This window comes from Hemiscyllium ocellatum, chromosome 14, assembly GCF_020745735.1.
Source record: "Hemiscyllium ocellatum isolate sHemOce1 chromosome 14, sHemOce1.pat.X.cur, whole genome shotgun sequence".
NCBI lineage: Eukaryota > Metazoa > Chordata > Chondrichthyes > Orectolobiformes > Hemiscylliidae > Hemiscyllium > Hemiscyllium ocellatum.
In genome coordinates, this window is record NC_083414.1 from 39,965,628 (window position 1) to 39,991,747 (window position 26,120).

The following is a 26,120-nucleotide window of genomic DNA, read 5'->3' on the forward strand; positions in this document are numbered from 1 at the left end:
CAGTTTTTTTTTGTAAATGTTCCTTGTGCTGTAATTCCCTCACCAAAATCGCAAAAGATAAACGTGCAAAGGAGATGCAGTCTTGGAGACAGAATAGCAATCATAGCATAAAGACTATGATGTCTTCTAACATCCCAATATTTCTATTATATTCCATTGTGTATGTCCTATTTAAGGGCTGGATTACAGAAATAGCTCATCACCTGGATTAAAGTGGATGGAACAAACAGCAAACAGCCAACAGGGATATATTTCACCTCAAGATCTGTACCTGAAAATTAAGATGCATTTTACCCATTTACCAGCAAATAGAGTTTGGATTTATGGGGTTCGCTTCTCTATTACTAGAAGTCTCCTCTGAGGTGCCACTGTCACGAAAGTTTAGTGTACCACTGCAACAATTTTCCCTTCTTTATGTCAGTTTTTACTTCCTAATTTTCCTTCTGATCTATATCACAATGTCCATCACTGCATATGGATGTAAAATGGTTAATACCACACTGAGTGCAGTAAGCACCACTCAATGTATTAATGTCACAGGAACCAAATGAAGGAGCAAGAAGGAGGTAGATCTGGCGCTAGTGTCCTCCTAACAATCTTTGTAGAAAGGTGCAGCAGGTCAGGCAGCATCCAAGGAGCAGGAGAATGAGCCCTTCTTCATGAATGAGGAAAGGGTGCCAAGCAGGCTAAGATAAAAGGTAGGGAGGAGACACTTGGGCGAGGGGCGTTGGAAATGCGATAGGTGGAAGGAGGTTAAGGTGAGGGTGATAGGCTGGAGTGGGGGTGGGGATGGGGGCGGAGAGGTCAGAAAGAAGATTGCAAGTTAGGAAGGTGGTGCTGAGTTCGAGAGTTGGGACTGAGACAAGGTGGGGGGAGGGGAAATGAGAAAACTGGAGAAATCTGAGTTCATCCCTTGTGGTTGGAGGGTTCCTAGGCAGAAGATGAGGCGCTCTTCCTCCAGCCGTCGTGTTGCTATGGTCTGGCGATGGAGGAGTCCAAGGACCTGCATGTCCTTGGTGGAATGCGAGGGGGAGTTGAAGTGTTGAGTCACAGGGTGGTTGGGTTGGTTGGTCCGGGTGTCCCAGAGGTGTTCGCTGAAACGTTCCGCAAGTAGGCGGCCTGTCTCCCCAATATAGAGGAGGCCACATCGGATACAGCGGATGCAGTAAATGATCTGTGTGGAGGTGCAGGTGAATTTGTGGCGAATATGGAAGGACCCCTTGTGGCCTTGGTGGGAAGTAAGGGGGGAGGTGTGGGCGCAAGTTTTGCATTTCTTACAGTTGCAGGGGAAGGTGCCAGGAGTGGAGGTTGGGTTGGTGGGGGCTGTGGACCTGACGAGGGAGTCACGGAGGGAGTGGTTTTTTCGGAACACTGATAGGGGAGGGGAGGGAAATATATCCCTGATGGTGGGGTCCGTTTGGTGGTGGCGGAAATGATGGCGGATGATACGCTGTATATGGAGGTTGGTGGGGTGGTAGGTGAGGACCAGTGGGGTTCTGTCCTGGTGGTGACTGGAGGGGCGGGGTCAAGGGCGGAGGAGCGGGAAGTGGAGGAGATGCGGTGGAGAGCATTGTCGATCACGTCTAGGGGGAAATTGCGGTCTTTGAAGAAGGAGGCCATCTGGGCTGTGCGGTGTTGGAACTGGTCCTCCTGGGGGCAGATGCAGCAGAGACGATGGAATTGGGAATATGGGATGGTCTTTTTACAGGGGGCAGGGTGGGAGGAGGTGTAGTCTAGGTAGCTGTGGGAGTCGGTTGGTTTATAGTAAATGTCCATGTTGATTCGGTTGCCCCAGATAGAAATGGAGAGGTCTAGGAAGGGGAGGGAGGAGTCTGAGACTGTCCAGGTAAATTTGAGGTCGGAGTGGAAGGTGTTGGTAAAGTGGATGAACTGTTCAACCTCCTCGTGGGAGCACGAGGCAGCGCCGATACAGTCATCGATGTAGTGGAGGAAAAGGTGGGTGATGGTGCCAGTGTAGCTGCAGAAGATGGACTGTTCCACATATCGTACGAAGAGGCTGGCATAGCTAGGGCCCATGCGGGTGCCCATGGCTACTCCTTTGGTTTGGAGGAAGTGGGAGGATTGGAAAGAGAAGTTGTTCAGAGTGAGAACCAGTTCAGTCAGTCAAAGGAGGGTGTCAGTGGAAGCGTACTGGTTGGTTTGGTGGGAAAGGAAGAAGCGGAGGACTTTGAGTCCTTCGTGACGGGGAATGGAGGTGTACAGGGACTGGATGCCCATGGTGAAGATAAGGCGTTGGGGACCGGGGAAGCTAAAATCATGGTGGAGGTGGATGGCGTGGGTGGTGTCCCGAACGTAGGTGGGGAGTTCTTGGACTAAGGGGGACAGGACCATATCGAGGTATGCAGAGATAAGTTTGGTGGGGCAGGAGCAGGCTGAGACAATGGGTCGGCCGGGGCAGTCAGGTTTGTGGATTTTGGGCACGAGGTAGAAACGGGCGGTGCGGGGTTGTGGGACTGAGGTTGGAGGCGATGGATGGGAGATCCCCTGAGGTGATGAGGTTATGGATGGTCTGGGAGATGATGGTGGGAGGTGGGGTCATGGTCAAGGGGGCAGTAGGAGGAGGTGTCCGCGAGCTGGCGTTTCGCCTCAGCGGTGTAAAGGTCGGTGCACTAAACTACTACCGCGCCTCCCTTGTCTGCCAGTTTGATAGTGAGGTTGGGGTTGGAACGGAGGGAGTGGAGGGCTGCATGTTCCGAGGGTGAGAGGTTGGAATGGGTGAGAGGAGTGGAGAGGTTGAGGTGGTTAATGGGACACCCAGATCAACCAACCCAATCACCACCTGGCTCAACACTTCAACTCCCCCTCCCACTCCACCAAAGACATGCAGGTCCTTGGACTCCTCCATCACCAGACCATAGCAACATGACGGCTGGAGGAAGAGCGTCTCATCTTCTGGCTAGGAACCCTCCATCCACAAGGGATGAACTTAGATTTTTCCAGTTTCCTCATTTCCCCTTCCCCCACCTTGTCTCAGTCCCAACCCTCGAACTCAGCACCGCCTTCCTAACCTGCAATCTTCTTCCTGACCTCTCCACCCCCACCCCCTCTCCGGCCTATCACCCTCACCTTAACCTCCTTCCACCTATCACATTTCCAACGCACCTACCCCAAGTCCCTCCTCCCTACCTTTTATCTTAGCCCGCTTGGCACACTCTCCTCATTCCAGAAGAAGGGCTCATGCCCGCAACGTAGATTCTCCTGCTCCTTGGATGCTGCGCTTTTCCAGCAACACACTTTCAGCTCTGATCTCCAGCATCTGCAGTCCTCACTTTCTCCTAGTCTCTGTAGAAAGGCAGGTCATATAACTAGTTGCAGTAATGGGAATAAAGCTGATATTGTTTACTTAGCAAGGCCCTTCTAAATACAGCAGAAAGGCAAATATCCTAATGCAGACTGAAACACTTTGGGCTTGAAGGAATCTGGATACAACATGATGGCAATTCTGAGCCCCGGCTATTATACAGTGAGTTGTGGTGACGAGTATTATTTCTAAATGGTGTCAACTGATAGAAATTAGAATTTACAGCTTCAAGAAAAATCAGAAGACAAAACGCATGCCACTGACCTACAGGACTTAAGAGAAACAAATACTATCGAAGGCTGATAACATCAAATCCCACAATCTGTAGCAACACACAGAATGATAGAGATATACATCTTGGAAACAGACCCTTCAGTCCAGCTCATCCATGTTGATTAATCTAGTCCCATTTGCCAGCATTTGGCCCATATTCCTCAAATGCTGTAATTGTACCAGCCTCCACCACTTCCTCTGGCAGCTCATTCCATACATGCACCACCCCACTGCATTCAAAAGTTGCCCCTTAGATCCTTTTTAAATATTTCCTCTCTCACCTTAAACCTATGTACCCTAGTTTTGGACTCCCCCACCCTGGGGAATAAAATCTTGTCTATTTAGCCTATCCATGCCCCTCATGATTTTACAGACCTCTGTAAGGCCACCCCTCTTCCTCCGATGCTCCAGGGAAAATAGCCCCAGTCTATTCAGCCTCTCCCTACAGCTCAAACCCTGCAATCCTGGCAACATCCTTGTTCATCTTTTCTGAACTCTTTCAAATTTCACAACATCCTTCCTATAGCAGGGAGACCAGAATTGCATGCAGCATTCCAATAGTGGCCTAACCAATGCCACAACATGACCTCCCAACTCCTGTACTCAATGCACTGACCAATAAAGCACAGCTGGTCAGGTAGCATCCGAGGAGCAGGACAGTCGATGTTTCAGGCATAAGCTCTTGAGCTCATGCCCGAAACAATAATTCTCCTGCTCCTAGAATGCTGCCTGACTGGCTGTGCTTTTCCAGCACCACACTCTTCAATTCTGATCTCCAGCATCTGCAGTCCTAACTTTCTCCACACTGATTAATAAATGCAAACACACCAAACTTCACTCTCCTATCCACCTGTGATTCCACTTTCAAGGAATTATGAAGGTAAAACAGTTGATGTGGTGTATATGGATTTCATCAAGGCGTTGATAAGGTTCCCCACAGTAGGCTATTGCATAAAGTAAAGTACAGAGCCATAGGATTGAGAGTGATTTAGTGGTTTAGATCAGAAATTAGCTAGCTGAAGGATGACAGAGGGTGGTGGTTGATAGGAAATGTTCATCCTGGAGTTCAGTTGCTAGTGGTGTACCACAAGGATCTGTTTTGGGGCCACTGCTGCTTGTCATTTTTATAAATGACCAGGACAATGGCGTAGAAGGAAGGGTTAGTAAATTTGTGGATGACGCTAAGGTCGGTGGAGTTGTGAGTAGTGCTGAAGGATGTTGTACATTACAGAGGGACATAGATAAGCTGCAGAGCTGGGCTGAGAGGTGGCAAATGGAATTTAATGTGGAAAAGTGTGACGTGATTCACTTTGGAAGGAGCAAGAGGAATGCAGAGTACAGGGCTAATGGTAAGATTCTTGGTAGTGTAGATGAGCAGAGTGATCTCTGTGTCCATGTACATACATCCCTGAAAGTTGCCACCCAGGTTGATAGGTTGTTAAGAAGGCATACACAGTGTGTTAGTTTTATTGATAGAGGGATTGAGTTTCGGAGCCATGAGGTCATGCTGCAGCTGTACAGAACTCTGGTGCGGCCGCACCTGGAGTATTGCGTACAGTTCTGGCCACTGCATTATAGGAAGGAAGTGGAAGCTTTGGAAAGGGTTCAGAAGAGATTTACTAGGATGTTGCCTGGTAATGGAGGGAAGGTCTTATGAGGAAAGTCTGAGGACTTGAGGCTGTTTTTGTTGGAGAGAAGAAGGTTGAGAGGTGACTTAATTGAGACATATAAGATAATCAGAGGATTAGATCGGGGGCAGTGAGAGCCTTTTTCCTTAGATGACAACAGCTAGCATGGTGGGACATAGTTTTAAATTGAGGAGTAATAGATATAGGACAGATGTCAGAGGTAGGTTCTTTACTCAGAGAGTAGTAGGGGCATGGAATGCACTCCCTGCGACAGTAGTGGACTCACCAACTTTAAGGGCATTTAAATGGTCATTGGATAAACATATGGATGAAAATGGAATAGTGTTGGATAGATGGGCTTCAGATTGGTTCCACAGGTTGGTGCAACATTAAGGCCGAAGGGCCTGTACTGTGCTGTAATGTTCTATGTTTTATGAACCTGCACTCTAAGGCTCTATGTTCAGCAACATTCCCCAGGATCTTACTATTAGTGTATAAGTTTTACAGAAAAATACAGAGAATGACACAAAATACAGAAAACAATCACAGAATTATACAAAAGCATTTCAGACCTGACAAGAGATATAAGAACAGAATAAATCTGCAGCTGAAAGGCAGACGTGTAGGCTATAGCATGAAATGGTGGCCTGTGGAAGCAGACTGAAATCCTAGTTGAGCCAGCCAGACATCGAGAATTGCGTGAGTTAAAACCAAAAATATTTGGAAAGAAGGCAAGTCAGTAATTTTTTTAAAAACAGTTGCAGCTTCAATTTGATGTGGCTATCACTGTGCAAAAAATACCATGAAGTACGGCTGGCAAAATGGACCCAAGAGAGCCATGAAAGAAGACTCATATATTCTGAGAGGAGACAGTCAGGGACATTGTGAACCAAGCCACTTAAAGCAGACAAGCATTGGGCATTTTAAAGTAGCATGTAATAGTCATCTAACACAGAAATAATTTTTGGGGACAACGCAAATTCTACAGGAGTTTTAATGAGACTGCGAAGCACTTGAAGCCATCCATCACAGCTGCAAAAGCATTGGAAAATCTTCTTCTCAATCATGAAGTGCAGGAAACCCTTCACGACAACTGCAAAGCTGAGGAAAACTTTTCAATACAGCAACAAGTGTGGGAGGACGGCCATTACTGCAGAATAAAAATCTTTGAAGATAAAATACGCATTCATATGGCATTAAAACGGTATTGTCATACAGATTTAATTGCAGAGATGTGCCAACTAAAACACAAGGTTGAACACCTTGGAGAAAACAATTCTTCATGTATGAAATAACAGATTCTAATCTGGATAATGAAACGGATGCTAACAAAGTATACTTCTGTAAATAATTTGGAATATGGCAGAAGATGTAATTATTTGTCAAGGGACAAATGAAACATCACACAAATTCAAAGAGGTATTGAATGCCTTTGACAAATACTTTGATGTCAAAATGAATAATAATATTCCAGAAAGAGCAAGATTCAACAAAATAGTTCAGCATTTAGATGAACTTTTAGAATATATTATTAATGATCTTTACAAGCAAATAGGGGAATGCAACTATGGTGACAGAATTAATTAGAAACCAAATTATCAGCTTTCATCAGATTTATTACAGTCTAAAGAACAGAGAAAGTCATTCAGATATAAAGTGAAGCAGACATCCGACAGCAATATAGACTTATCCAAAGTGGAGAAGATTAAACTGGCATTGGAAAGCTATACAATTTATTGATTTCTTTAAGGTACAAAACCACAAAAGACACATAAGATAACACAAGTTAGCTGCCAGACACCAGACTCTAAAAGTCCTTGCCAACACTATAGAGGAGAGGTACCTCAAAAGTGTGAGCAATGCCCAGCTTTTAACATGAATGCTTTTATTTGGAGAAAGATGATCATTTTCAGAAAATGCACTAAAGCAGGACACAGCCACAGAAAAGAAGAAAGCTGCAGAACAGTGAGGTAAATGAGGTAGAACAATCACTGTCAGAGAAGTTTCTTAGTTTTAGAAACTCAAAGTTTTCTACATTAAATTGGTAACCCAGGTCAAAGATTTGGCATGCAAGCATTTATGTCAGTGGGTATTTCGTGAATTTCAAGTCAGAGATAGGAGCAAGTGTCACATCATTGCCAGATAGATAGCATTGGTTGATTAAGTGCTGTCTATAGTTGACAAGTGTTCAATTACAATATCTAGTAGACACCGTGCTTATATTACAAGTAACCAACATATTGGGGACACCAAGTTCCAGGAAACCTTTATGTACCACTAAACCAAAAATTCTTTCACCCAAGTAGAAGGATGTATACTGACCACAATCTCATTTAAGAGATGGACGATGTTAAACAATAAAAAGGTCAGGGAAGAGCCAGGACCCAGTTTTTCTGGCCTTTTTAAAGCTCATGGTGAAACCTAAACAAAAAGCTGAATCTCCAAAGGCTGACCAAATTGAAATAAAAAATACATGTTTCATACTGCAAATGAGATGAAAAGCTATGACTACAGCAGTTTGGCTTAAATGTTTTCCACTTCTATCAAATTGAAGTGAGTACAGATTCCAAGTGGCAACAACGTTTGAGATGAAGCACAAGCAAACAGGGAGCAATTGAACCATCCACACTGCTCAAGAGAATGCACAGTACGGACAGACGATAGAAGGATCAGCAACTAAATTGAGTGAGATTGCAACATGGCACAGTGAATAGCTACTTATAATGCATTCATGTCTGACATTGGGTGCTGAAGCGATTAAGAAGAGACATGGTCAAAATGTCTGACCAGTTTTCAAGGAAAAATGGCCTACACCAATAAAGAGAATCACGTCAAGGAAGAACAAATCTCTTGGTAAAACAATTGCGAAATCTGGCTTCACCAATAATTCATACTCCAAGAGGGAAGTAGAATAGAAAATATTCAAGAAGTTGAAGTATTGAATTTGCCTACTTTTACACAAAGCCAAATGTGGAGTAATAAAAGACATTCTACTGCTACAAATTAAAGATGTTGTGCAATTCCATGGAAGCCACCATTGAGAAGAGATACACAAATTGTAAAAATTCAAAATACCGCAAAGAAAAAATGTACCTGCACTGTATCAACCAAACTGATACCTATAACAAAGAGACAAACATCACTGAAGCCCTCCAAAAAAGAAAACAATAAAGGGTTCACGATCCCGCAGTACAGGAGAGAACTACAGATCTCATCAGGAAGACAGTTCAAGTCAATCAACTTCTGTCCAAAAACCCACAATTCTTTTAATTCTGAAGACAAAATCTTGAAGGAGAATAGTCAAGCCTCCAGATTATATGAATTTGTAAAGTCAATGACTAGGAGGAAGGAGGGTGGAGAGAGCAGTGGCAAGTGTAAATGAATGTATATGAACAAATATATAACAATATAACAGTTATGAAGGAAAAGACTTTCATAGAGATGTTATATATACTTGTTTACTCAATAAGACTCCTTTACTTAGATCAGAAAGGTGGATATCTTAATCCGTCACATTGGATTGAAGGGAACCCACACATAACAGACATCAATCCCAGTGTCTGCTCCAGGTCTGTGTTTAGTTTTTAGATATATTTCTGCCTGCTTCTGTGGTTGAACATATTTGGTTCTTCTGTGGATAGCAAATGGAGCTATTAATAAAGAAATACATGCCCACTGGGGACTTTGCTGGCATTGCTGGCACTGTTGTGCACTCCTATCCTAGTGTTTATAAACACAGCTGGGAAACATATTATTAAGTTTTATATCCTCACGTGCAGCTGGACTCATAATCTTCTGTTATCTGCATATTGGAAAATCACACACAATCTATACAAGATTTTTCAAAAAGGTTGGTGGTGGACGAAATATATGCCTTGCCTTAGTTGGTACATAACAAAAATAACTTTCATGGAAATATCTGAGGCTGTGAAGAAATGTATTATAATTCTGTCTTATTTCTATGCGTAAGAGGCAGAGTTCCTTGTCGGAATGAGTTTAAAGCAGTTAGTGATGTACCATTTTCCATTGTTATTCTGCAATCCATATGTATATTCTTTGACAATTCAAAATTTCTAGTGCTCAAATGAGTGAAACATTGCTTCTGAAACATAAAAATCTTTACCGCAACTATGCCTATATTTTCAACATTTTCATTGCCTTTATAAATTTGAATTTCTTATACTCTCCTCTAAATAATGAGGCTTTGTGAATTCCACTCCACCACAATTTTGGACATGTTTAATGTCTCATCTCTCCACTCGGGAATGTCAAGCCCATATCAGTTTCCCTTTTGGGTGTCACATGTTGTAAGATGAAGTTATTACTACTATAACTTTGTTGCATAGGGCTTCATAACATGAAATCCCGAAGGGAAGAACCAAAGATTTTATTGAAGAAGAAGCATGGTGTTAATTGTTAGTTTAATCAGTGGATAATTGGATGAAGCATCATCTCTTTAGAATTGTAACAAAAATTAACACTTAGCTGAAGTAGAAGATTTAATTAATGGGAAACAAAGCTCAGTCAAAAAGGAAGGCTTTAAGGATTCGCTTAAAGAAAGAGTGAGAAGTTGGAAAACAATGAGGTTAAGAATGGAATTGTAAACTCAGGTGGTACACAGCTGCCAATAAAGAAAGGTGACTACCCATGATAAGTAAATCCCTAGCTTGTAGGGATTGTGGCTGATGGAGGATTGTTTTTTGGACTGGAGACCTGTGATGGTGGTGGTTGACAGGGATTGGTACTGGATTCACTTTTGTTTGTCATGTATATAAACTATTTAGTTGAGAACATAGGAGGCTTGGTTAGCAAGTTTGCAGATAACACCAAAATTGGTGGTATTGTTGACAGTGAAAAAGGTTATCTAAGATTAAAAACAGATCTTGATCAATTGGGTCAATGGGCTGAGGAATGGAAGATAGAGTTTAATTTGGATAAATGTGAAGTATTGCATTTGGTACTACAAACAGAGACAGGACTTATACAATTAATAGTAGGGTCCTGGATAGTGCTATTGAACACAGAGACCTCAGGGTTCAGATACATAATTCTTTGAAATTTGCATCACAGGTAGACAGGGTGGTTAAGAAAGCATTTAGCAAGTTTGCCTTCATTGAGTATAAGAGTTGGGGTTGAAAATGTGTTGCTGGTTAAAGCACAGCAGGTTAGGCAGCATCCAAGGAACAGGACATTCGACGTTTCGGGCCAGAGCCCTTCATGGGGTGTCATGTTGAGTTTGTACAGATGTTGGTGAAGCGCCTTCGGGAGTACTGAGTGTGGTTCTGGTCACAATGTTATCCAAAGGATACTATTAAATAGGACAGAGGTACAGAAAATATTTACCAGGATGCTCCACCAGGAATGGAGGGTGTGAGATATAAAAATGGACTAGATGTTTTTTTCACTGGAGTGTAGGAGGTTGAGAGGTGACCTTATTAAAGTTTACAAAATCATGAGGGGCACAGATAGGGTGAATGGCAAAGGTATTTTCCCTAGGATGAAGATGTTCAAAACAATTTTTAAGGTGAGAGGAGAAAGAAAAAGGACCTGAGGGGCAACCATTTTATACAGAGAGTGGTTTATGTGCGGAAAGAACTTGAAAGTGGTGCATGCAGGTACAGCTATAACGTTTAAAAGACATTTGGATAAGTTGATGAACAGGAGAGGTTTGGAGGGATATAGGCCAAGCGCAGGCAGGTGGGACTAGTTTGGGAACATAGTCGGTGTGGACTGGTTGGTCCAAAGGGTCTGTTTCTGTGCTGTATGACTCTATGGCTTGGACTCTATAAACATTTTGAAGAAAAAAGGAATATTACACTGTATCTTTAAATCATTTTTAGGGTGAAATATCTAAATTTCAGGACCTTTCTCAAAAAGACAATTGCTTCTCTAAAGTGAAAAATTTTACAAGAACTACAGCAAATAAAATAATCCCAATACAAAAGCTGTTTATGTCATGCTCTGTATAACAATTACTTCAATTCTTTAACATATATGTTCATCAAAATACCTGATTTAACATTGGTTAGAGTTAAACTGAATTATTTACATGCACTGTCAAAGACGACCAAGATAAAGCCCCTTGCCTTATTCTCTATTATTGTAATATAACATCTGAGCCTTTGAGGAAAGGAAAATACCAATAATGTTTAAAATGGTTTCTTGTAGCAGGTATTACATTTACAAAACCAAAAATTATATTATTCTTCTAATCTGTATTAAAATTTGAGGTTGGTTAATTAGACATTAATTGTAGCTTCATTGAGATTGCAATATTAAATTCTGATAAATTAATCATAAAAATCCAGATCAGAAGATCACTAAGTTATTTGTCACTAATTTGATTTAACTGAAAATCCATATGTTTAACTATCCTCAATTCAATAAATGGTGTTTTTAAATTGTGAAATATTATTGCAATGAACCAGGCATGAAAGTCATTGCTGGGTTTTTGATACTAGCACAAAAGTAGTTTGTTTACAGTTTGCAATGATACTCTTTTGCGGAACTTTGGGGACAGATTACTCCATTAAAAGCACTATCTAAATGTCAACTGTGGTTGATTTTAATTGTAATATTTCTAGCTAGCAATGTTCCATGTTACCTCGGGGATGTCTGAACTTTACAGAAATGGTCATGGACCTGTGATAAAAGCTTGAACTTGCCTCCATCGGATCTTCTAATGTTCTTCCTATCTTTACCACAATTGGTGAGGCAATATGCATATCAGCATGGTAGAGTGATGCCAATTAAACTGACAGCATGCTACACAAAAGCACAATCCAAAATTAAAGAACACTTCATCTACCTTTTCCTCCAACATTTTATACATTTCTGTATTTACAAGGTGTGATCTCGGTCATATTTGTACTGTTTGTGGTACAATGGCAAAGAAAATACACAAACATGCTCTGGGAGCTAAAGTGTGCCTCCAGCTATCATCAAACCAAAGCATTTGAGATCAGAAAGAAGTACGTTGATTAATATGGGCACATCTTGGACATGCAAAAGGAGGAGCTGGGAAAGGGAATAAATGGTGCTTGTCAGCTGTTGTTTACTATTCATTGTGATTGGTCATTTGTCTGTCTTCATAGGTCCCATTTAGAAATGGATTGAGTAATTACTTCTACTGAGACCAGAGTCTGGACCACCAGTCAACCTTTCTTACACCACTGAAGCTTTTCTTATGCCATCAACCAACCTTGCAAAATGTCCATATTACAGAGGAGGAAGTGCTGGATGTCTTGAAATGCATAAAGGTGAAAAAAATCCCCAGGACCTGATCAGGTGTACCTGAGAACTCTGTGGGAAGCTAGAGAAGTGATTGCTGGGACTCTTGCTGAGATATTTGCATCATTGATGGTTACTGGTGAGGTGCCGGAAGACTGGAGGTTGGCTAACATGGTGCCACTGTTTACGAAGGGTGGTAAGGACAATCCAGGGAACAATAGACCAGTGAGCCTGAAGTCGGTGGTGGGCAAGTTGTTGGAGGGAATCCTGAGGGATAGGATGTATGTGTATTTGGAAAGGCAAGGACTTATTAGGGATAGTAAACATGGCTTTGTGCGTGGGAAATCATGTCTCACAAACTTGATTGGGTTTTTTGAGGAAGTAACAAACAGGGTTGATGAGGGCAGAGCAGTAGATGTGATCGATATGGACTTCAATAAGGCGTTCGATAAGGTTCCCCATGGGAGTCTGATTAGCAAGGTTAGATCTCACTGAATACAGGGAGAACTAGCCATTTGGATTCAAAACTGGCTCAAAGGTAGAAGACAGAGGGTGGTTTTTCAGACTGGAAATCTGTGACCAGTGGAGTGCCACAATGATCGGTCATTTACATAAATGATTTGGATATGAGCATAAGAGGTATAGTTAATAAGTTTGCAGATAACACCAAAGTTGGAGGTGTAGTAGACAGCAAAGAAGGTTACCTTAGATTACAACAGGATCTTGACCAGATGGGCCAAAGGGCTGAGAAGTGGCAGATGGAGTTTAATTCAGATAAATGCGAAGTGCTGCATTTTGGGAGAGCAAATCTTAGCAGGACTTATACACTTAATGGTAAGGTCCTAGGGAGTGTTGCTGAATGAAGAGACCTTGGAGTGCAGGTTAATAGCTCCTTGAAAGTGGAGCCGCAGGTCGATAGAATAGTGAAGGTGGTGTTTGGTATGCTTTCCTTTATTGGCCAGAGTATGGAGTACAGGTGTTGGGAGGTCATGTTGCGGCTGTACAGGACATTAGTTAGGCCACTGTTGGAATATTGCATGCAGTTCTGGTCTCCTTCCTATTGGAAAGATGTTGTGAAACTTGAAAGGGTTCAGAAAAGATTTACAAGGATGTTGCCAGGGTTGGAGGATTTGAGCTACAGGGAGAGGCTGAGCAGGCTGGGGCTTTTATCCCTGGAGTGTTGGAGGCTGAGGGATGACCTTATAGAGGTTTACAAAACTATGAGGGGCATGGATAGGATCAATAGACAAAGTCTTTTCCCTGGGGTGGGGGAGTCCAGAACTAGAGGGCACAGGTTTAGGATGAGAGGGGAAAGATATAAAAGAGACCTAAGGGGCAACGTTTTCACACAGAGGGTGGTATGTGTATGGAATGAGCTGCCAGAGGAAATGGTGGAGGCTAGTACATTGTAACATTTAAGAGACATTTGGATAGGTATATGAATAGGAAGGGTTTGGAGGGATATGGACCAGGTGCCGGCAGGTGGGACTAGATTAGGTTGGGATATCTGGTCAGCATGGACAGGTTGCACTGAAGGGTCTGTTTCCATGCTGTACATGTCTATGACTTTATAACTGACACATTTGAGTCCAATTCTGAGGGTCTGCACCAAATAGATCTCAACTCTTCTTTATTTATTATTTATTGTGATGTGGGCATCACTGGGAAGGCCAGCATTTGTTACCTTATACCAGTGATTCATCCCGAAGAAAAGAAGTACCTAGACTGGGACTCAACACACTTGGGTCCTGAGTCCACCCTTTCTCCTGAACACCTAACTGGCTAATGCTGAAAATAGGTTAATGGAATTCTGGGGTCCATCTCTCAACAGTAAGATCAAACAATATCAAAGACTTGCAACTAAAGCTCCACAAGCTCACTCTGTAATCTCTGATTTGGTTAACATTTCCTAATGATATTTGCACTAACCCCAGTTGAAAATAGGCATGTTGCTCTCCAGTTACTTGGATAGTTTAATACTGCAATGTTTTTGGAATGTTTTTCAATACTGGTACATGCGCTCATGTAAGGAATTTCTTAATTCTTATCTTAAGAGTTACTGGTTAGATTCCCTACAGTGTGGAAACAGGCCCTTCGCCCCAACCAGTCCACTCTGACCCTCTAAAGAGTAACTCACCCAGACCCATTTCCCTCTGACTAATGCACCTAACACTATGGGCAATTTAGCATGGCCAATTCACCTGACCTGCACATCTTTGGACTGTGAGAAGAAACTGGAGCACCCGAAGGAAACCCACGCAGACATGGGGAGAATGTGCAAACTCCACACAGACAGTTGCCCAAGGCTGGAATTGAACCTGGGACCCTGGTGCTGTGAGGCAGCAGTGCTAACCACTGAGCCACCATGCCACCCTGTCTTATCAAAACATTTTAATCTAACCGTTATGTACAGTATTGGGGTAAAGTATTTTATGAAATATAGTGCACTGATGTGGTTTCTATACAGATTGTTTTGGTTTGAAAGGTACATTTCACATTTTAATCAAATCCATTCACAATAGGATGAAGAATTCCTTTGGCTCAGATGATACATACACATTGAACTATGATTTAGAGAAAAGGCAAAGATACTTAAAACTGATATCAGTAAAATAAACACAACTGAAACAAAAATTAATTATAACTACTCTTCTTGTACAAGTCAAACAATGCATTGTACAGAAAACTATGCTGCAATTTGCGCACATAAGTGCATTAAGTGGGGAGTTAAAATGAAACTGCAAGTTGCACTCTCTCCAGAGCTATGTTTAGGGTATATAAGTTCACAGTGATCATGAAACTAAACAGTAATAATAAAAGAAAGACAGTTAAAGTAATTTACTTGCAAAAAGCAAAAATGTCTTCTTCACTGTAAGAATCTCATTAATTATTTGCATTGTGAAGTATATTGTTTGTACAAATTATACTTGAAGAACTCTCAATAATAAAACTGATTATTTTAACATGTGACCTTTAGAAGATCTAGAAACAAAAATTACTAAATGATTAATGCTATTGGTAAAAGGTCATATTCTACATTAAATATAGCTACAGTTGCTCCTGCTATTTTGATCAATGAATCATAATTTGATGTGCATAATTTTTACATAAAAAAACTCTGAAGATGATGTAACTTGCAAACTAATTGTAATTCCTGATTGTTTTTAGTTCTAAAGCTGTAAAGTTGTTTTCACTAATACTATTTCATACTTTCTACAGACAGCACAAATTAACTCCTTAAGTGTTTCTACCCCAGAGACTCATTAAGTATTAATTGAGCCTGCTGAAGAGCACCTCAGAAGCTTTTAGGCTGCTCAAAATTACTTTGAAATGATAGAAATAATCTAATGATATTGTCCCACTACATTAAGATGTAGAATACAATAGTTCACCTGAATCCTTTTGATTGTCTATATGAAAGAGAGAGCAACAAGGAGAGAAGAGAGAAAAACAAGACAAATATGCACAATTAATGAGCAAGTGAACCAATAACTACACCCTAGATGTGTGGTACCAATGACTTGCAAAGTGCCTGCCCAATGCCTTCAACCAATCTCAACACAATGGATGCCACTATAAAAGCCTTCCGCGCAAAGGGCAAAACTGGTGCACCACACAGATGGATAGTCAGCAATTAACATTCTGAAATGAAGGCAAGCAATGGCTTAAGATAGAAGTGAATCATTGAATCCTAAAATGTAAAAAAAACTCAGATGATCCATCAGCAGCTTGAAACTGAGAAAAGATTAAAGTATGTAAAAAGAACATGTATGTGTATGAGTACATCTGTTTAATTAGTCACAGACAAGACAGACTAAGATTAAATTATTTCCACATAGATCTAACAGGATGCTTTCATCCACAATAAATAAAGAGTTCATTTCTCATGATCAGTTCCATGACACTGGCTAAATATAAAAGCCCTGGCTTTTTATAGTGTACCAATGACAAGTGCTTACAACTCAGGAATACACAGAAGCAAAGTAAAAATGCATTCAAGTCACAGACAATAAAAATAACTTAAAATTTTACAGATATTTTGAGTTCATCACAGACAATGGGGCATGTGTAAAAACCTGGTGTAGATCAAAAGCTGGACTTCAAACATTTGAGATCACAAACAGAAGCAACAGACAAGGAGGCTGAGGGAGGAAAATGCAAGAGTGGGATTGGTTAGGGACTGGCTTTGACTGGTGTTGGAATCATGTCAACAGAAAGAGCGAAAGACAGTGTGGAAAGGATGTGGTAAGTACTCACGAATGGTTAAATCCATCACTTGAGAGGCCAAGCAGTAGACAGGATGCTCATACATTTCTCTGTTTTTCCCTATAAAAGAGGATTTGGGCATGCAAGAAGCTTAAGTCAGAAGTAAAGAGATCATAGATCAGAGGAAAATTATATTAGGTCAGAAAGGATAAAAAAAGCTTTGGTGTTTTGGGATATTCATAGGACAGTAGGAAAAAGTTATTTGAATTTGTAGTTAATTCAGGTTTAACCATTCAGCATGCTCATGAGTCACAAAAGAAGTTGTGACCATGATTCTGACAAATCTCTTCAGATTTTGTAATCTGCTAATGATAAAACATAATGAATAAAGGAAAACAGGATTTTGTTGATTTAGGCTACAAGATACTAAATGCAGAAGCTTTTAGTATCTACACCACTCTCAGGTATTTCTTCATAGGCATAGTCTTAAGTACTTCCCCAACTGATTGATACTTCCAGTTAGGCCATTAACATGGTACAGTTAAGGTTTTTAAATTTTTGACAGATAACATCAAATGTTGTCAGATGGATACCAACGATAAGCAATTCAGCTTTGATTTTTTTCCATGTTATTAGTGAAACAATTAGACAGGGAAGCTATTGATATATTTGAAAATTTCAGACAGTATATTTGAGCTATTTTCAATAAAATACAGAATGGACTATGCCCATGTAAGGAAGCCTGATACATGCAGTTGGTGAATGCTGGGTTGCTGAGATCACAATCCCTGCATGCTGGCCACTAAGTACTTCTACAGCCACTTTTTTAGGAATATAAAAAAGTGACTAGGTCAATAAACAAGAAAGGAGAAAAGCAGAAAAGAACAGGTAGTGCAGAATGAATTACTTCTCTGAACAAAGAGCTGGAAAAAAAAGTGTTTGGTTGCTTCATAGTATTCCCAGACCTAAAAGTCACAGTGCAAAAGAGGGTACATTAACGGAACCAGAAAGAATTGAGGCACAGAAGGGAAATAATCAAACACTGTGGGATCTACACTGGAATTGAATGCATTTTTACTTACACATACCGGTCTTGTGCTCAAGCTTACTAGAAATGCACTCAGCTGTCTAAACTTGCAGTCAACTGCAGATCTCACCAGCTAATTAAGAATCTAACATTTTCAAACAATAAAAAAAGTTAGTTTTTACATTACTTCACAACTTTATGTTACAAAAAAAAGACTTGAGCCTTAAAATAAATTAAACTTCTAATTCTCCATCTATTTTTATGATTATTGTTACAAAATACCTTTAGTGCCCAATTCTTAACTCAAATATTCATATTATTTGCTGCTTAACTACTCCCACTAAATGAAAGCCCTCCCTTTTATACACAACTTACTTTGTGACAACAACCAGATGAAACATATCTTATCAAACATACAAGTGACTACCATCTTAACACCTTTAAGCAGCTGTTCACATACTTTTACTCATTAAAAATGAGAAGTTTGCATGAAGTCATAACTGTGGCTCATTGTCATTTGAGGAATTATTCTACCAGTCTTAACACTAAGAGATTCTATAATGCTCATCTATGTTTCCGTCTGTTTAACTAGCAGAAATGTCTTATTGATATTGGCTCAAGGAACTAATGATTCACCTGTATAAACTGCAGACCTGCAATTGTGTAAGCAAGGGAGTGAGGACAAACTGGTCAAACATTAAAAGCAATTTGAAACATCAATTATTAAATAAACATTTGTAAGCTAAAACCAAAATATATAAGAGGATATAGTTAACAAGATTAAAGCATCATATCTTGCTTTCAAAGTTTAGACAAAATCTGCCCATTTTCATATCAACAGTATACAAATTTATAAAATCCTGTTGAGTAAAAGGTTAAAATCTGTGAGTGTAACAAACATGAACAAATCAAATATGAACTTGACTTCAACAAACTGTTAAATCATCACTGCACATATAGTTCTTATTAGGTTTTCAGATTATATGCCCTTTCATGTTATTTGAGGGTGACTTTCAAACTTCAAATGTTTGAGGATGAATGTTCATTTCGTTCTCCAGCACATTTGACTGAATTTCGTGAAAACACTTTAAAAATCATAGAAAAACAAACAGTATAATTCTGGACTCCACAGAAGCAATGGTTGGAAAGTAGGGGAAACCACATGGAAGTTCACTTTCCTCATACTTAAGTATGTTTATTTCTCATTCTTTTTACTCTCTCTAGGCACTGAAATATCCGTGGATGGGATGTTAAGTAATTATGTCCTCAGATGCTAGTAAAAATCTTCTCTGACAAGGCCCTAAACATAATGTCCAGCTGTGGCCTGTGGATGCCTTCCTGCCTACTGTTCTATCCTTTTGAAGTTTGTGCCTATCTCTTCACATGACACAAAGAACAAAGAACAATACAGTGCAGGAACAGGTCCTAAGGCCCTCCAAGGTTGCACTGAAACATTTTGCCTTTCTCCATTAAAATGGTCTTCACTTACAGGATCCATATCCCTCTATTTCATTCTTATTCATGTATTGGTCCATGTGCTTCTTGAATGCTGCTATTGTATCTGCTTCCACCATCTCCTTTGGCAACACATTCCAGGCACTCACCACCCTTTGTATGAAAACCTTGCCTTGTACATCTCTTTTAAACATCCCCTCCCCACCTTGCACCTTGAACCTGTGTCCCCTAATAATTGACCCCTTTACCCTGGGAAAAGCCTCATACTTTCCACTCTATCCATGCTATTCACAATCTTATAAACTTGTATCAGGTTGCCCCTCAACCTTCTGCATTCTTCATAGCTTTATCCACCCTTTCTTCATAGCTAAAATTCCCCATACCAGGCAAATCCCAGTAAACCTTTTCTGTATCCTCTCTAAAGCATCTACATCCTCAGCAAGTGTTAGAAGAAAGAAAGGTTTGTCTTCTACATACATAGTGCTACACTGTAATAAGATCTTCCATATTACATAAATACAAGTGACAGTAGATGTGAAGTTACCATTCTGTCTTATTTCACTCTGCAGGACGATATAATATACACCAGAAGAGCCTTGATTATCCGAAGGACATGGGCAAGGCTTGTTTTCTTTGGTTAATTGAATTCCAAAGAATCGAAGGCTGGATAACAGTTTAGCCGAGTACTGGGACCTTGTGATCTTGCCGGATAATCCAATATTCAGATAATCGAATGCCCGATAATCGAGGTTCCTCTGTATGGCCCTTTGGAAACCATTCTAATTTTGAAAGCTTACCTTCTTTTCATAATTGCTGGCAATAATAAAATATTGTTTTAACTGTATATGAGAATTTTGGTTTTGTTGCAAAGTATATCTAGTATTATAAGTCACTTTGCTGAGAGATTACCATATTTGAAGTATTGATCATGACAAAGTAGATGACTGAGTACATTATAACTCAAGACCTCATGTAAGGTTTGAGGTTGCAGATATATTTTGTTGAAACACTGCAGCCTAGAATTTATCACTGACTTCTGCGTTTTTAAATAAAAATAAACTTGTTTCTGATTTGGCTACACTGAGTACTTGATGCTAATAATAATGGTCAGATTAGATTAGCAATCCACAGCTCATAAATCTTTTACTGTAAATATATATTTACCTACTTACAGTTAAACTAGGTCAACAGTACAATTATTATATAACCTGAATATTTGTTTTTAAAATGAGTAGACAATTCCAATTAAATAGTCTTAACAATTCTTAGTAACTGAAGTCACTGAAGAGTGTTGAATTGTCAGATTAGAAATTGCAACAATTCTGAATCAATACTTATTTACATCCTGATTTTTCTTAATAATCAGTCTCAAGGGCTTCATCCAGTGAATTGCATTCATATGAAACAGTTCTGTTACTTACCTTCAATTTTGGCATACTCAGAAAGTCGTGTGTAGTTCACTAGAGCAGCTTTCTCCAGACATTTCCGAATGACAACTTTAACTTCTTCTTGAGGAACAGGTGTTACTATATCCTTCATGAGCACCTTTGCAATGACAGAAATGACCGTGCATTATATTTAAGTCTTCATTGTCTTTATGACTTTTCCTGATACCTGAAGAAGTTCGACTTTTCCAGAATTAGTGTCCCCACTAAAAACAACATCTGATTGCAATGTCTGGGAAAAAAATATTTACAGATACTGGATAATAATGCTAAATAAAATAGATTCTATAAATAATAAAATAGGAACTACTCACTCTTTCCAGGAGAGACAATGTAGCCTTTAATGCACCCTCAGGTCGCCCAAATGGAAAGCAATACCTGTTAGCAAGACAGAGGTTATGAATTTCTTTCCAACAGGATGTTTAACATGTTTGTCCTGAGTGATATAAAAATCACAGTTCACTGGATATCCTCAAATTTCTTATTAATGTAGATTTAAAGAACAATACCTTAATCTGCATTATAATATCATCCAGTACTTACACATCCATGTGGTGCTGAAGCTAACAAGCTGAACTGACAAAGAGAGATAGCTGGATAATCTAGCTCCATGTTTTGCATCCAATGAATTTTAAGAATTCATTCAGGGATTTTGCTGGCAAAGCCAGCACTCATCGCACACCCCGAATTGCCCATGAGAAGGTTGTATTCTAGCCATATGTTGAACCTCTTCAATTGTGGTGTAGATACACCCACTATCGAAAAACCCTTAGTAAGTTGCTTCTGTACTGGGGTAAGTGAATGTTGAAGATGGTGGATGGTGTTCCAATCAAGCAGATTCCTTGGTCCTGGATGATGTTGAGCTTCTTGATCTGCACTCATCCAGGAATGTGGAGAGTATTCTATGACACTCATGATGATCCTGCTAGACAGTGGACAGGCTTTAAGAAGTCAGGAGGTAAATTATTCATCACAGAATTCCCAGTCTCTGACCTGCCCATAACCACCATATTTATATCACTGGTGGTAGTTCAGCTTTTGGATGATGGTAATGCTTAGGATGCTAATATTGGGAATTCAGTGGTGCTAACTCCACCGAATATCAAAGGGTGTTGGTTGGTTTCTCTGTTGTTGGAAATGGTCATTGCTTGACAATCGTGTGGTGCAAATGTTACTTGCTACTTATCAGCCCAAGTCTGAAAATTGTGCCAAAATTAGTTCAGCTGTGGACTTGTGAAGAAACAGCATGACATAGTATAATATGTAGAATGATAAATTATACACAGCGTCCCAGACACCACCATTCCTGGGTATAACCTGTCCCACTGACTGGACATACTGGCAAAACCCAGAAGGTTGTTGCTGAATAAGTGAGGCTTGCTAATTCTGTCAATGAAACCTTCCTTCATTTTGGTGATGATTGAGAGTAGAGAGTGTTAGGGCAGTAATTGACTGGATAAGATTTGTTTTGCTCTCATGTGGACAGGACATACCTATACAGTTTTCTATATTGTCTCATAGATACCAGTGGATGTATGGAGCCTACTGGAACAACTTTACTATGGAAATGGATATTTCAAGAGCATACTTTTTCAGTATTACAACAGAATGTTGTCAGGACAAATAGCCTTGCTATATCAAGTAGCTTCACATAGAGTGAACTGAGTTGGCTGAAGACCAACATCTGATATGTTGAGGGCCTCAGGATAAACCAAAATGGATCATCAGCTTAACACTTTAGTCTGAAATTGTCACAAATACTTCACCTTGATCTTTTGATCTAATGTGGTGGCCTCTGGAGCGTCCCCTCAATTTTATTGTTTTATTGAACGCCACAGTCTGTGACTGGATATTAGCAGGCCTGCAGAGATCTGCTCTGATCACTCACAACCAAGTGCTATCCCTTTAACAAACAAACATGAGTATGCTTCTGTATATCTCTGAGGAAGTTCATGGCATATAACACAAAGCTAACAAGGTCACTGTCTATTGCTGGTTAAGCAGTGTACATGAGCACGAGTTGGAACCTTCTCTGGTCCTGAAGCACAAAAGCAGCAGAAGTCTAGCATCATCAGAAGATCCTAGCCATTAGGTTGTGTTTTGCTGTACTCACCACTCAAATGAAACAGCCTTATATTGCTTTCAGTAAGTGGAAAATGCATCAACTAGTTTGGCATTCTGTCTGCTTGTATTCACCTAAAGTGAGTGATCTGATTCTCAAGTAGTATGCGCAGCCTCTCCTTGATCTCCTCGAAACGTTCCTTTTCTTCTACTGTTACAGTTCCTATTCCATCAGGCCTGGAAAGACACAAAATGACAATTCGAACTCTAATTTCATAATAGCATTAACCACCAGATATTTGTGAGATAATATTCATCATTTTTCCCCTTGTTGTACTCAGTTCAGTACTTAAAAGTATATACACTTCTTAAAGGCATGAATGTGGCATACATGAAATATAGTTTGGTGCTTTTACACTGGGGTTCTCTAGTAATCCAGCAAAATTTCAGCTGGAAGGTTGGCTTGAACTACATACTGAATTATTTTTACAAATTATCAACGAAGAATTATCATCAATCAATGAAATAATAGGAGAAAGTGAGGACTGCAGATGCAGGCGATCAGAATCAAAGAGTGTTAAGTTGGAAAAGCAGGCAGCATCCGAGGACCAGGAGAGTCAACATTTTGAGCATAAGTTGTTCACCAGGAACGTGGAGAGCTTATTCCTGATAAAGAGCTTATGCTTGAAACGTCGACCCGCCTGCTCCTCGGATGCTGCCTGATTGGCTGTGCTTTTCCAGCACCACACTCTTTGGCTATAATTAAATAATTATCAGTTTTGTTTTTGTGAACACTGTGTTATGAGGCAGAAATGCCATGTAACACCTTATTAGTTAAAAGACAAAATAATTATTTTAGTTTTTAATTACGATTGCATTATGGTTTGGGACGATGTCTTTTGCAAGCTATTAAACAAAGTTTTGGATTAGAAAGTGGCTTAACATTGTTTTAGCTCATGAAAGATTAGTGCAACTTGCCCCCTTCCTTGCACCACCTCCCCCTTCCCCCAAAAAAAGTGGTCTTTGGGCATTGAACACGTTAGACATCTGTCATAGTGAGATTGCTGGAATTCATTACTAGGGAGGTTATAGCAGGGTATGTAGAAAATCAAAATATGATCAGGCAGAACCAACATGGTTTTGTTGAAAAGGAAATTGTGCTATCAAGGGTTTTTGAGGAAGCAACAAGCAATATGGACAAAATCCATAGATGTAATGTACTAAGATTCGCATAAATTATTTGCGAAGGTGCCACATCAAGGATTACTGCGCGAAATGCATCATAAGCTCAAGATGTGACAGTTAATGCAATAACAATTGATTAATTAATGAGATGGAGGGGTAAAGAAAAATGATTTTTTTTCTTTTCTTGAAAGCTTAACAGTTCAGTACAGTACAGAGACATGGTTCATAATACACATTAATGACTTGACTGTGGTAATCAAATGTATAATCACTGTATTTGCTAATAGCATGAAAATAGGTAAGGAAGATAAGTTGTCAAGAGGAGTTTGAGAGTCTGAAAAGGTTAGGTGAGTGGGCAATAATTTGGCAACAAAAATATAATATGGAAAAATGCAAAGTAGTGCACATTTCCCAGGAGAAACAGGAACATTGTTTTTTTTTAAAAGAGAAAGATTGCAGTACTTTGTAGTACGGGGATTTCAAAATATTAGTTGTGGGTACAGCATGTGATTAGGAAGCAAATAGAATATGCGTTCATTTAAGGGGATTGGAAAAGAAGAAGAGGGAAAATTTCCTGTAGCTGTACAGAGACCATATCTGCAGTGTGTAATATTTGTCTCCTTATTTGGAAAGGGATATAACTGCATTGGAAGTCATTCAGAGAAAATTCACTTGATTCATTTTTAGAATGAACAGCATATTACATGAAGAAAGTTTGAATAGGTTGGGCCTTTACCAGCTGGGGTTTAAAAGAATAAAAGGTGTGGTCTTACTGAACCATAAAAATCCTGAAGGAGTTGACAGGGTAAATTTTGAGAGAATATATTCTGTTGAAGGAGAAACGAGAATTAGGGAAAACATTTTAATGGGAGGTTCCCCCTTTTAAGACAGAGGTGAAAATTATTTTCCTCTCAGAGTTGTTAGACTGTGGAATTCTCTCCTTCGGAATCAGTGGAGACTGGGTCATTGAATTGATTCACGGTCGAGTTAGATAGATTTTTGATTGACCAGGGAGGGAAAGTTTATAGAGGTGTGAAAGGGGTGGGTGGGGGCTGGGGGTTGGGGATGGAGGCAGACAGAAGAGCGCAGTTGAGATCACAGCCAGATATTTTCTGATTGGATGGAAATGCAGGTTTAAAAGGCCTACACTTGCTCCTAAATCCTATGTAGCAGTAAACCACCAGTAATGCTGGCATGAGACCTGGTACATTTGGAGATGTGGGCTTTGTTAACATTGGAGCAATGGACTGCTTCCAAATAGACAAGGAATGCTGGTTCAGCATCTGCACCAAACTGTTGTTCTGGCACCTGGGGAAACCCCTCGTTCTTGACCCCACAAGGATACACAGTAAATTACCTACTGTCTCCTCTTCAGCCCAGGCCCCAGCTGATATAGGCTGGAGATGTAAGGGTGTCTGCTCTGCCCAGTGCAGTCCAGAACTGGCATGAGAATCCAAGCGATATCAATTTAAAGATTTCAATTTACTTGGTGCCTTCTTAAAGAGGTTGTTCCTGCCACCAACTCAAGTGACCCAGTGAAATGGCGATAGTCACCATGGTAACAGTAACAGGGTAAAAAGTTACAATGCTCCCTTTTCAGGTGGCTAATACTCTTGCTTCACAATACAGGAGATCTGTAAAATCGATCCATTTTCTGAAGAGAACACTATGCTGACAGGAAAATGCTTTTTTGAAGTTTCCCAGTTTTAATCATTTATCTTGCTTCTGAGGTTAATCTATAGGAACATTCCTGGAACATTTTCAGAGTAATATTACAGCACTTAAGTAATTTAAGTATTTTTATAAATCTAACACTAATATTATCATTCTTTTTTGTCTTCAATGAACTAAAAAGAGTTAAAAATATTGCTTGCTATCTTATGGATTTTAAAGATGACAAACTAATTTATTCAAAACAAGACACCATACAATTTAAATATCTCTGTGTTAAATACTCAGTGCCACTTTTTGACCTCTTCTACTTAGTAAGCAGGGAACATATCATTAAAACAACAACCAGGTTGTTTTTTCCCAGGCTATTTCCCCTATGGCTTAAGTTTTAGATGAAGTGTGTTTTGTAAGAGAGAACAAATTCAGTTCTGCACAAAAAAGCATTTCCTTATTATTTCACAACTTCAGGTTAAACAATATGGATAGTTCCTGAATATTTACACCAGCCAATAATCCATAATAAGAGAGAAAGAAGCCGACCTAATCCTTTCACGAAAGGAAGCAACAGCCCAGACAAACAACATTACTAGGTTCTTCAGTCAAAAGCAAAGTAGAGG

General features: G+C 39.9%; 1 protein-coding gene across 3 annotated transcripts in view; it reads right to left on the reverse strand.

Moving 5' to 3' along the window:
- The window catches only part of cadpsa (Ca2+-dependent activator protein for secretion a), a 628,699-nt gene that overhangs the window by 149,974 nt on the left and 452,605 nt on the right, over positions 1 to 26,120 (reverse strand). For all 3 annotated transcript variants that reach the window (XM_060835662.1, XM_060835661.1, XM_060835663.1), the window contains exons 14-16: positions 22,783 to 22,884; positions 20,901 to 20,964; positions 20,563 to 20,686 (exon numbers count right to left, since the gene is read on the reverse strand). In XM_060835662.1, the coding sequence (XP_060691645.1) occupies positions 20,563 to 20,686; positions 20,901 to 20,964; positions 22,783 to 22,884 (290 nt within the window). The remainder of the gene's footprint in view (positions 1 to 20,562; positions 20,687 to 20,900; positions 20,965 to 22,782; positions 22,885 to 26,120) is intronic.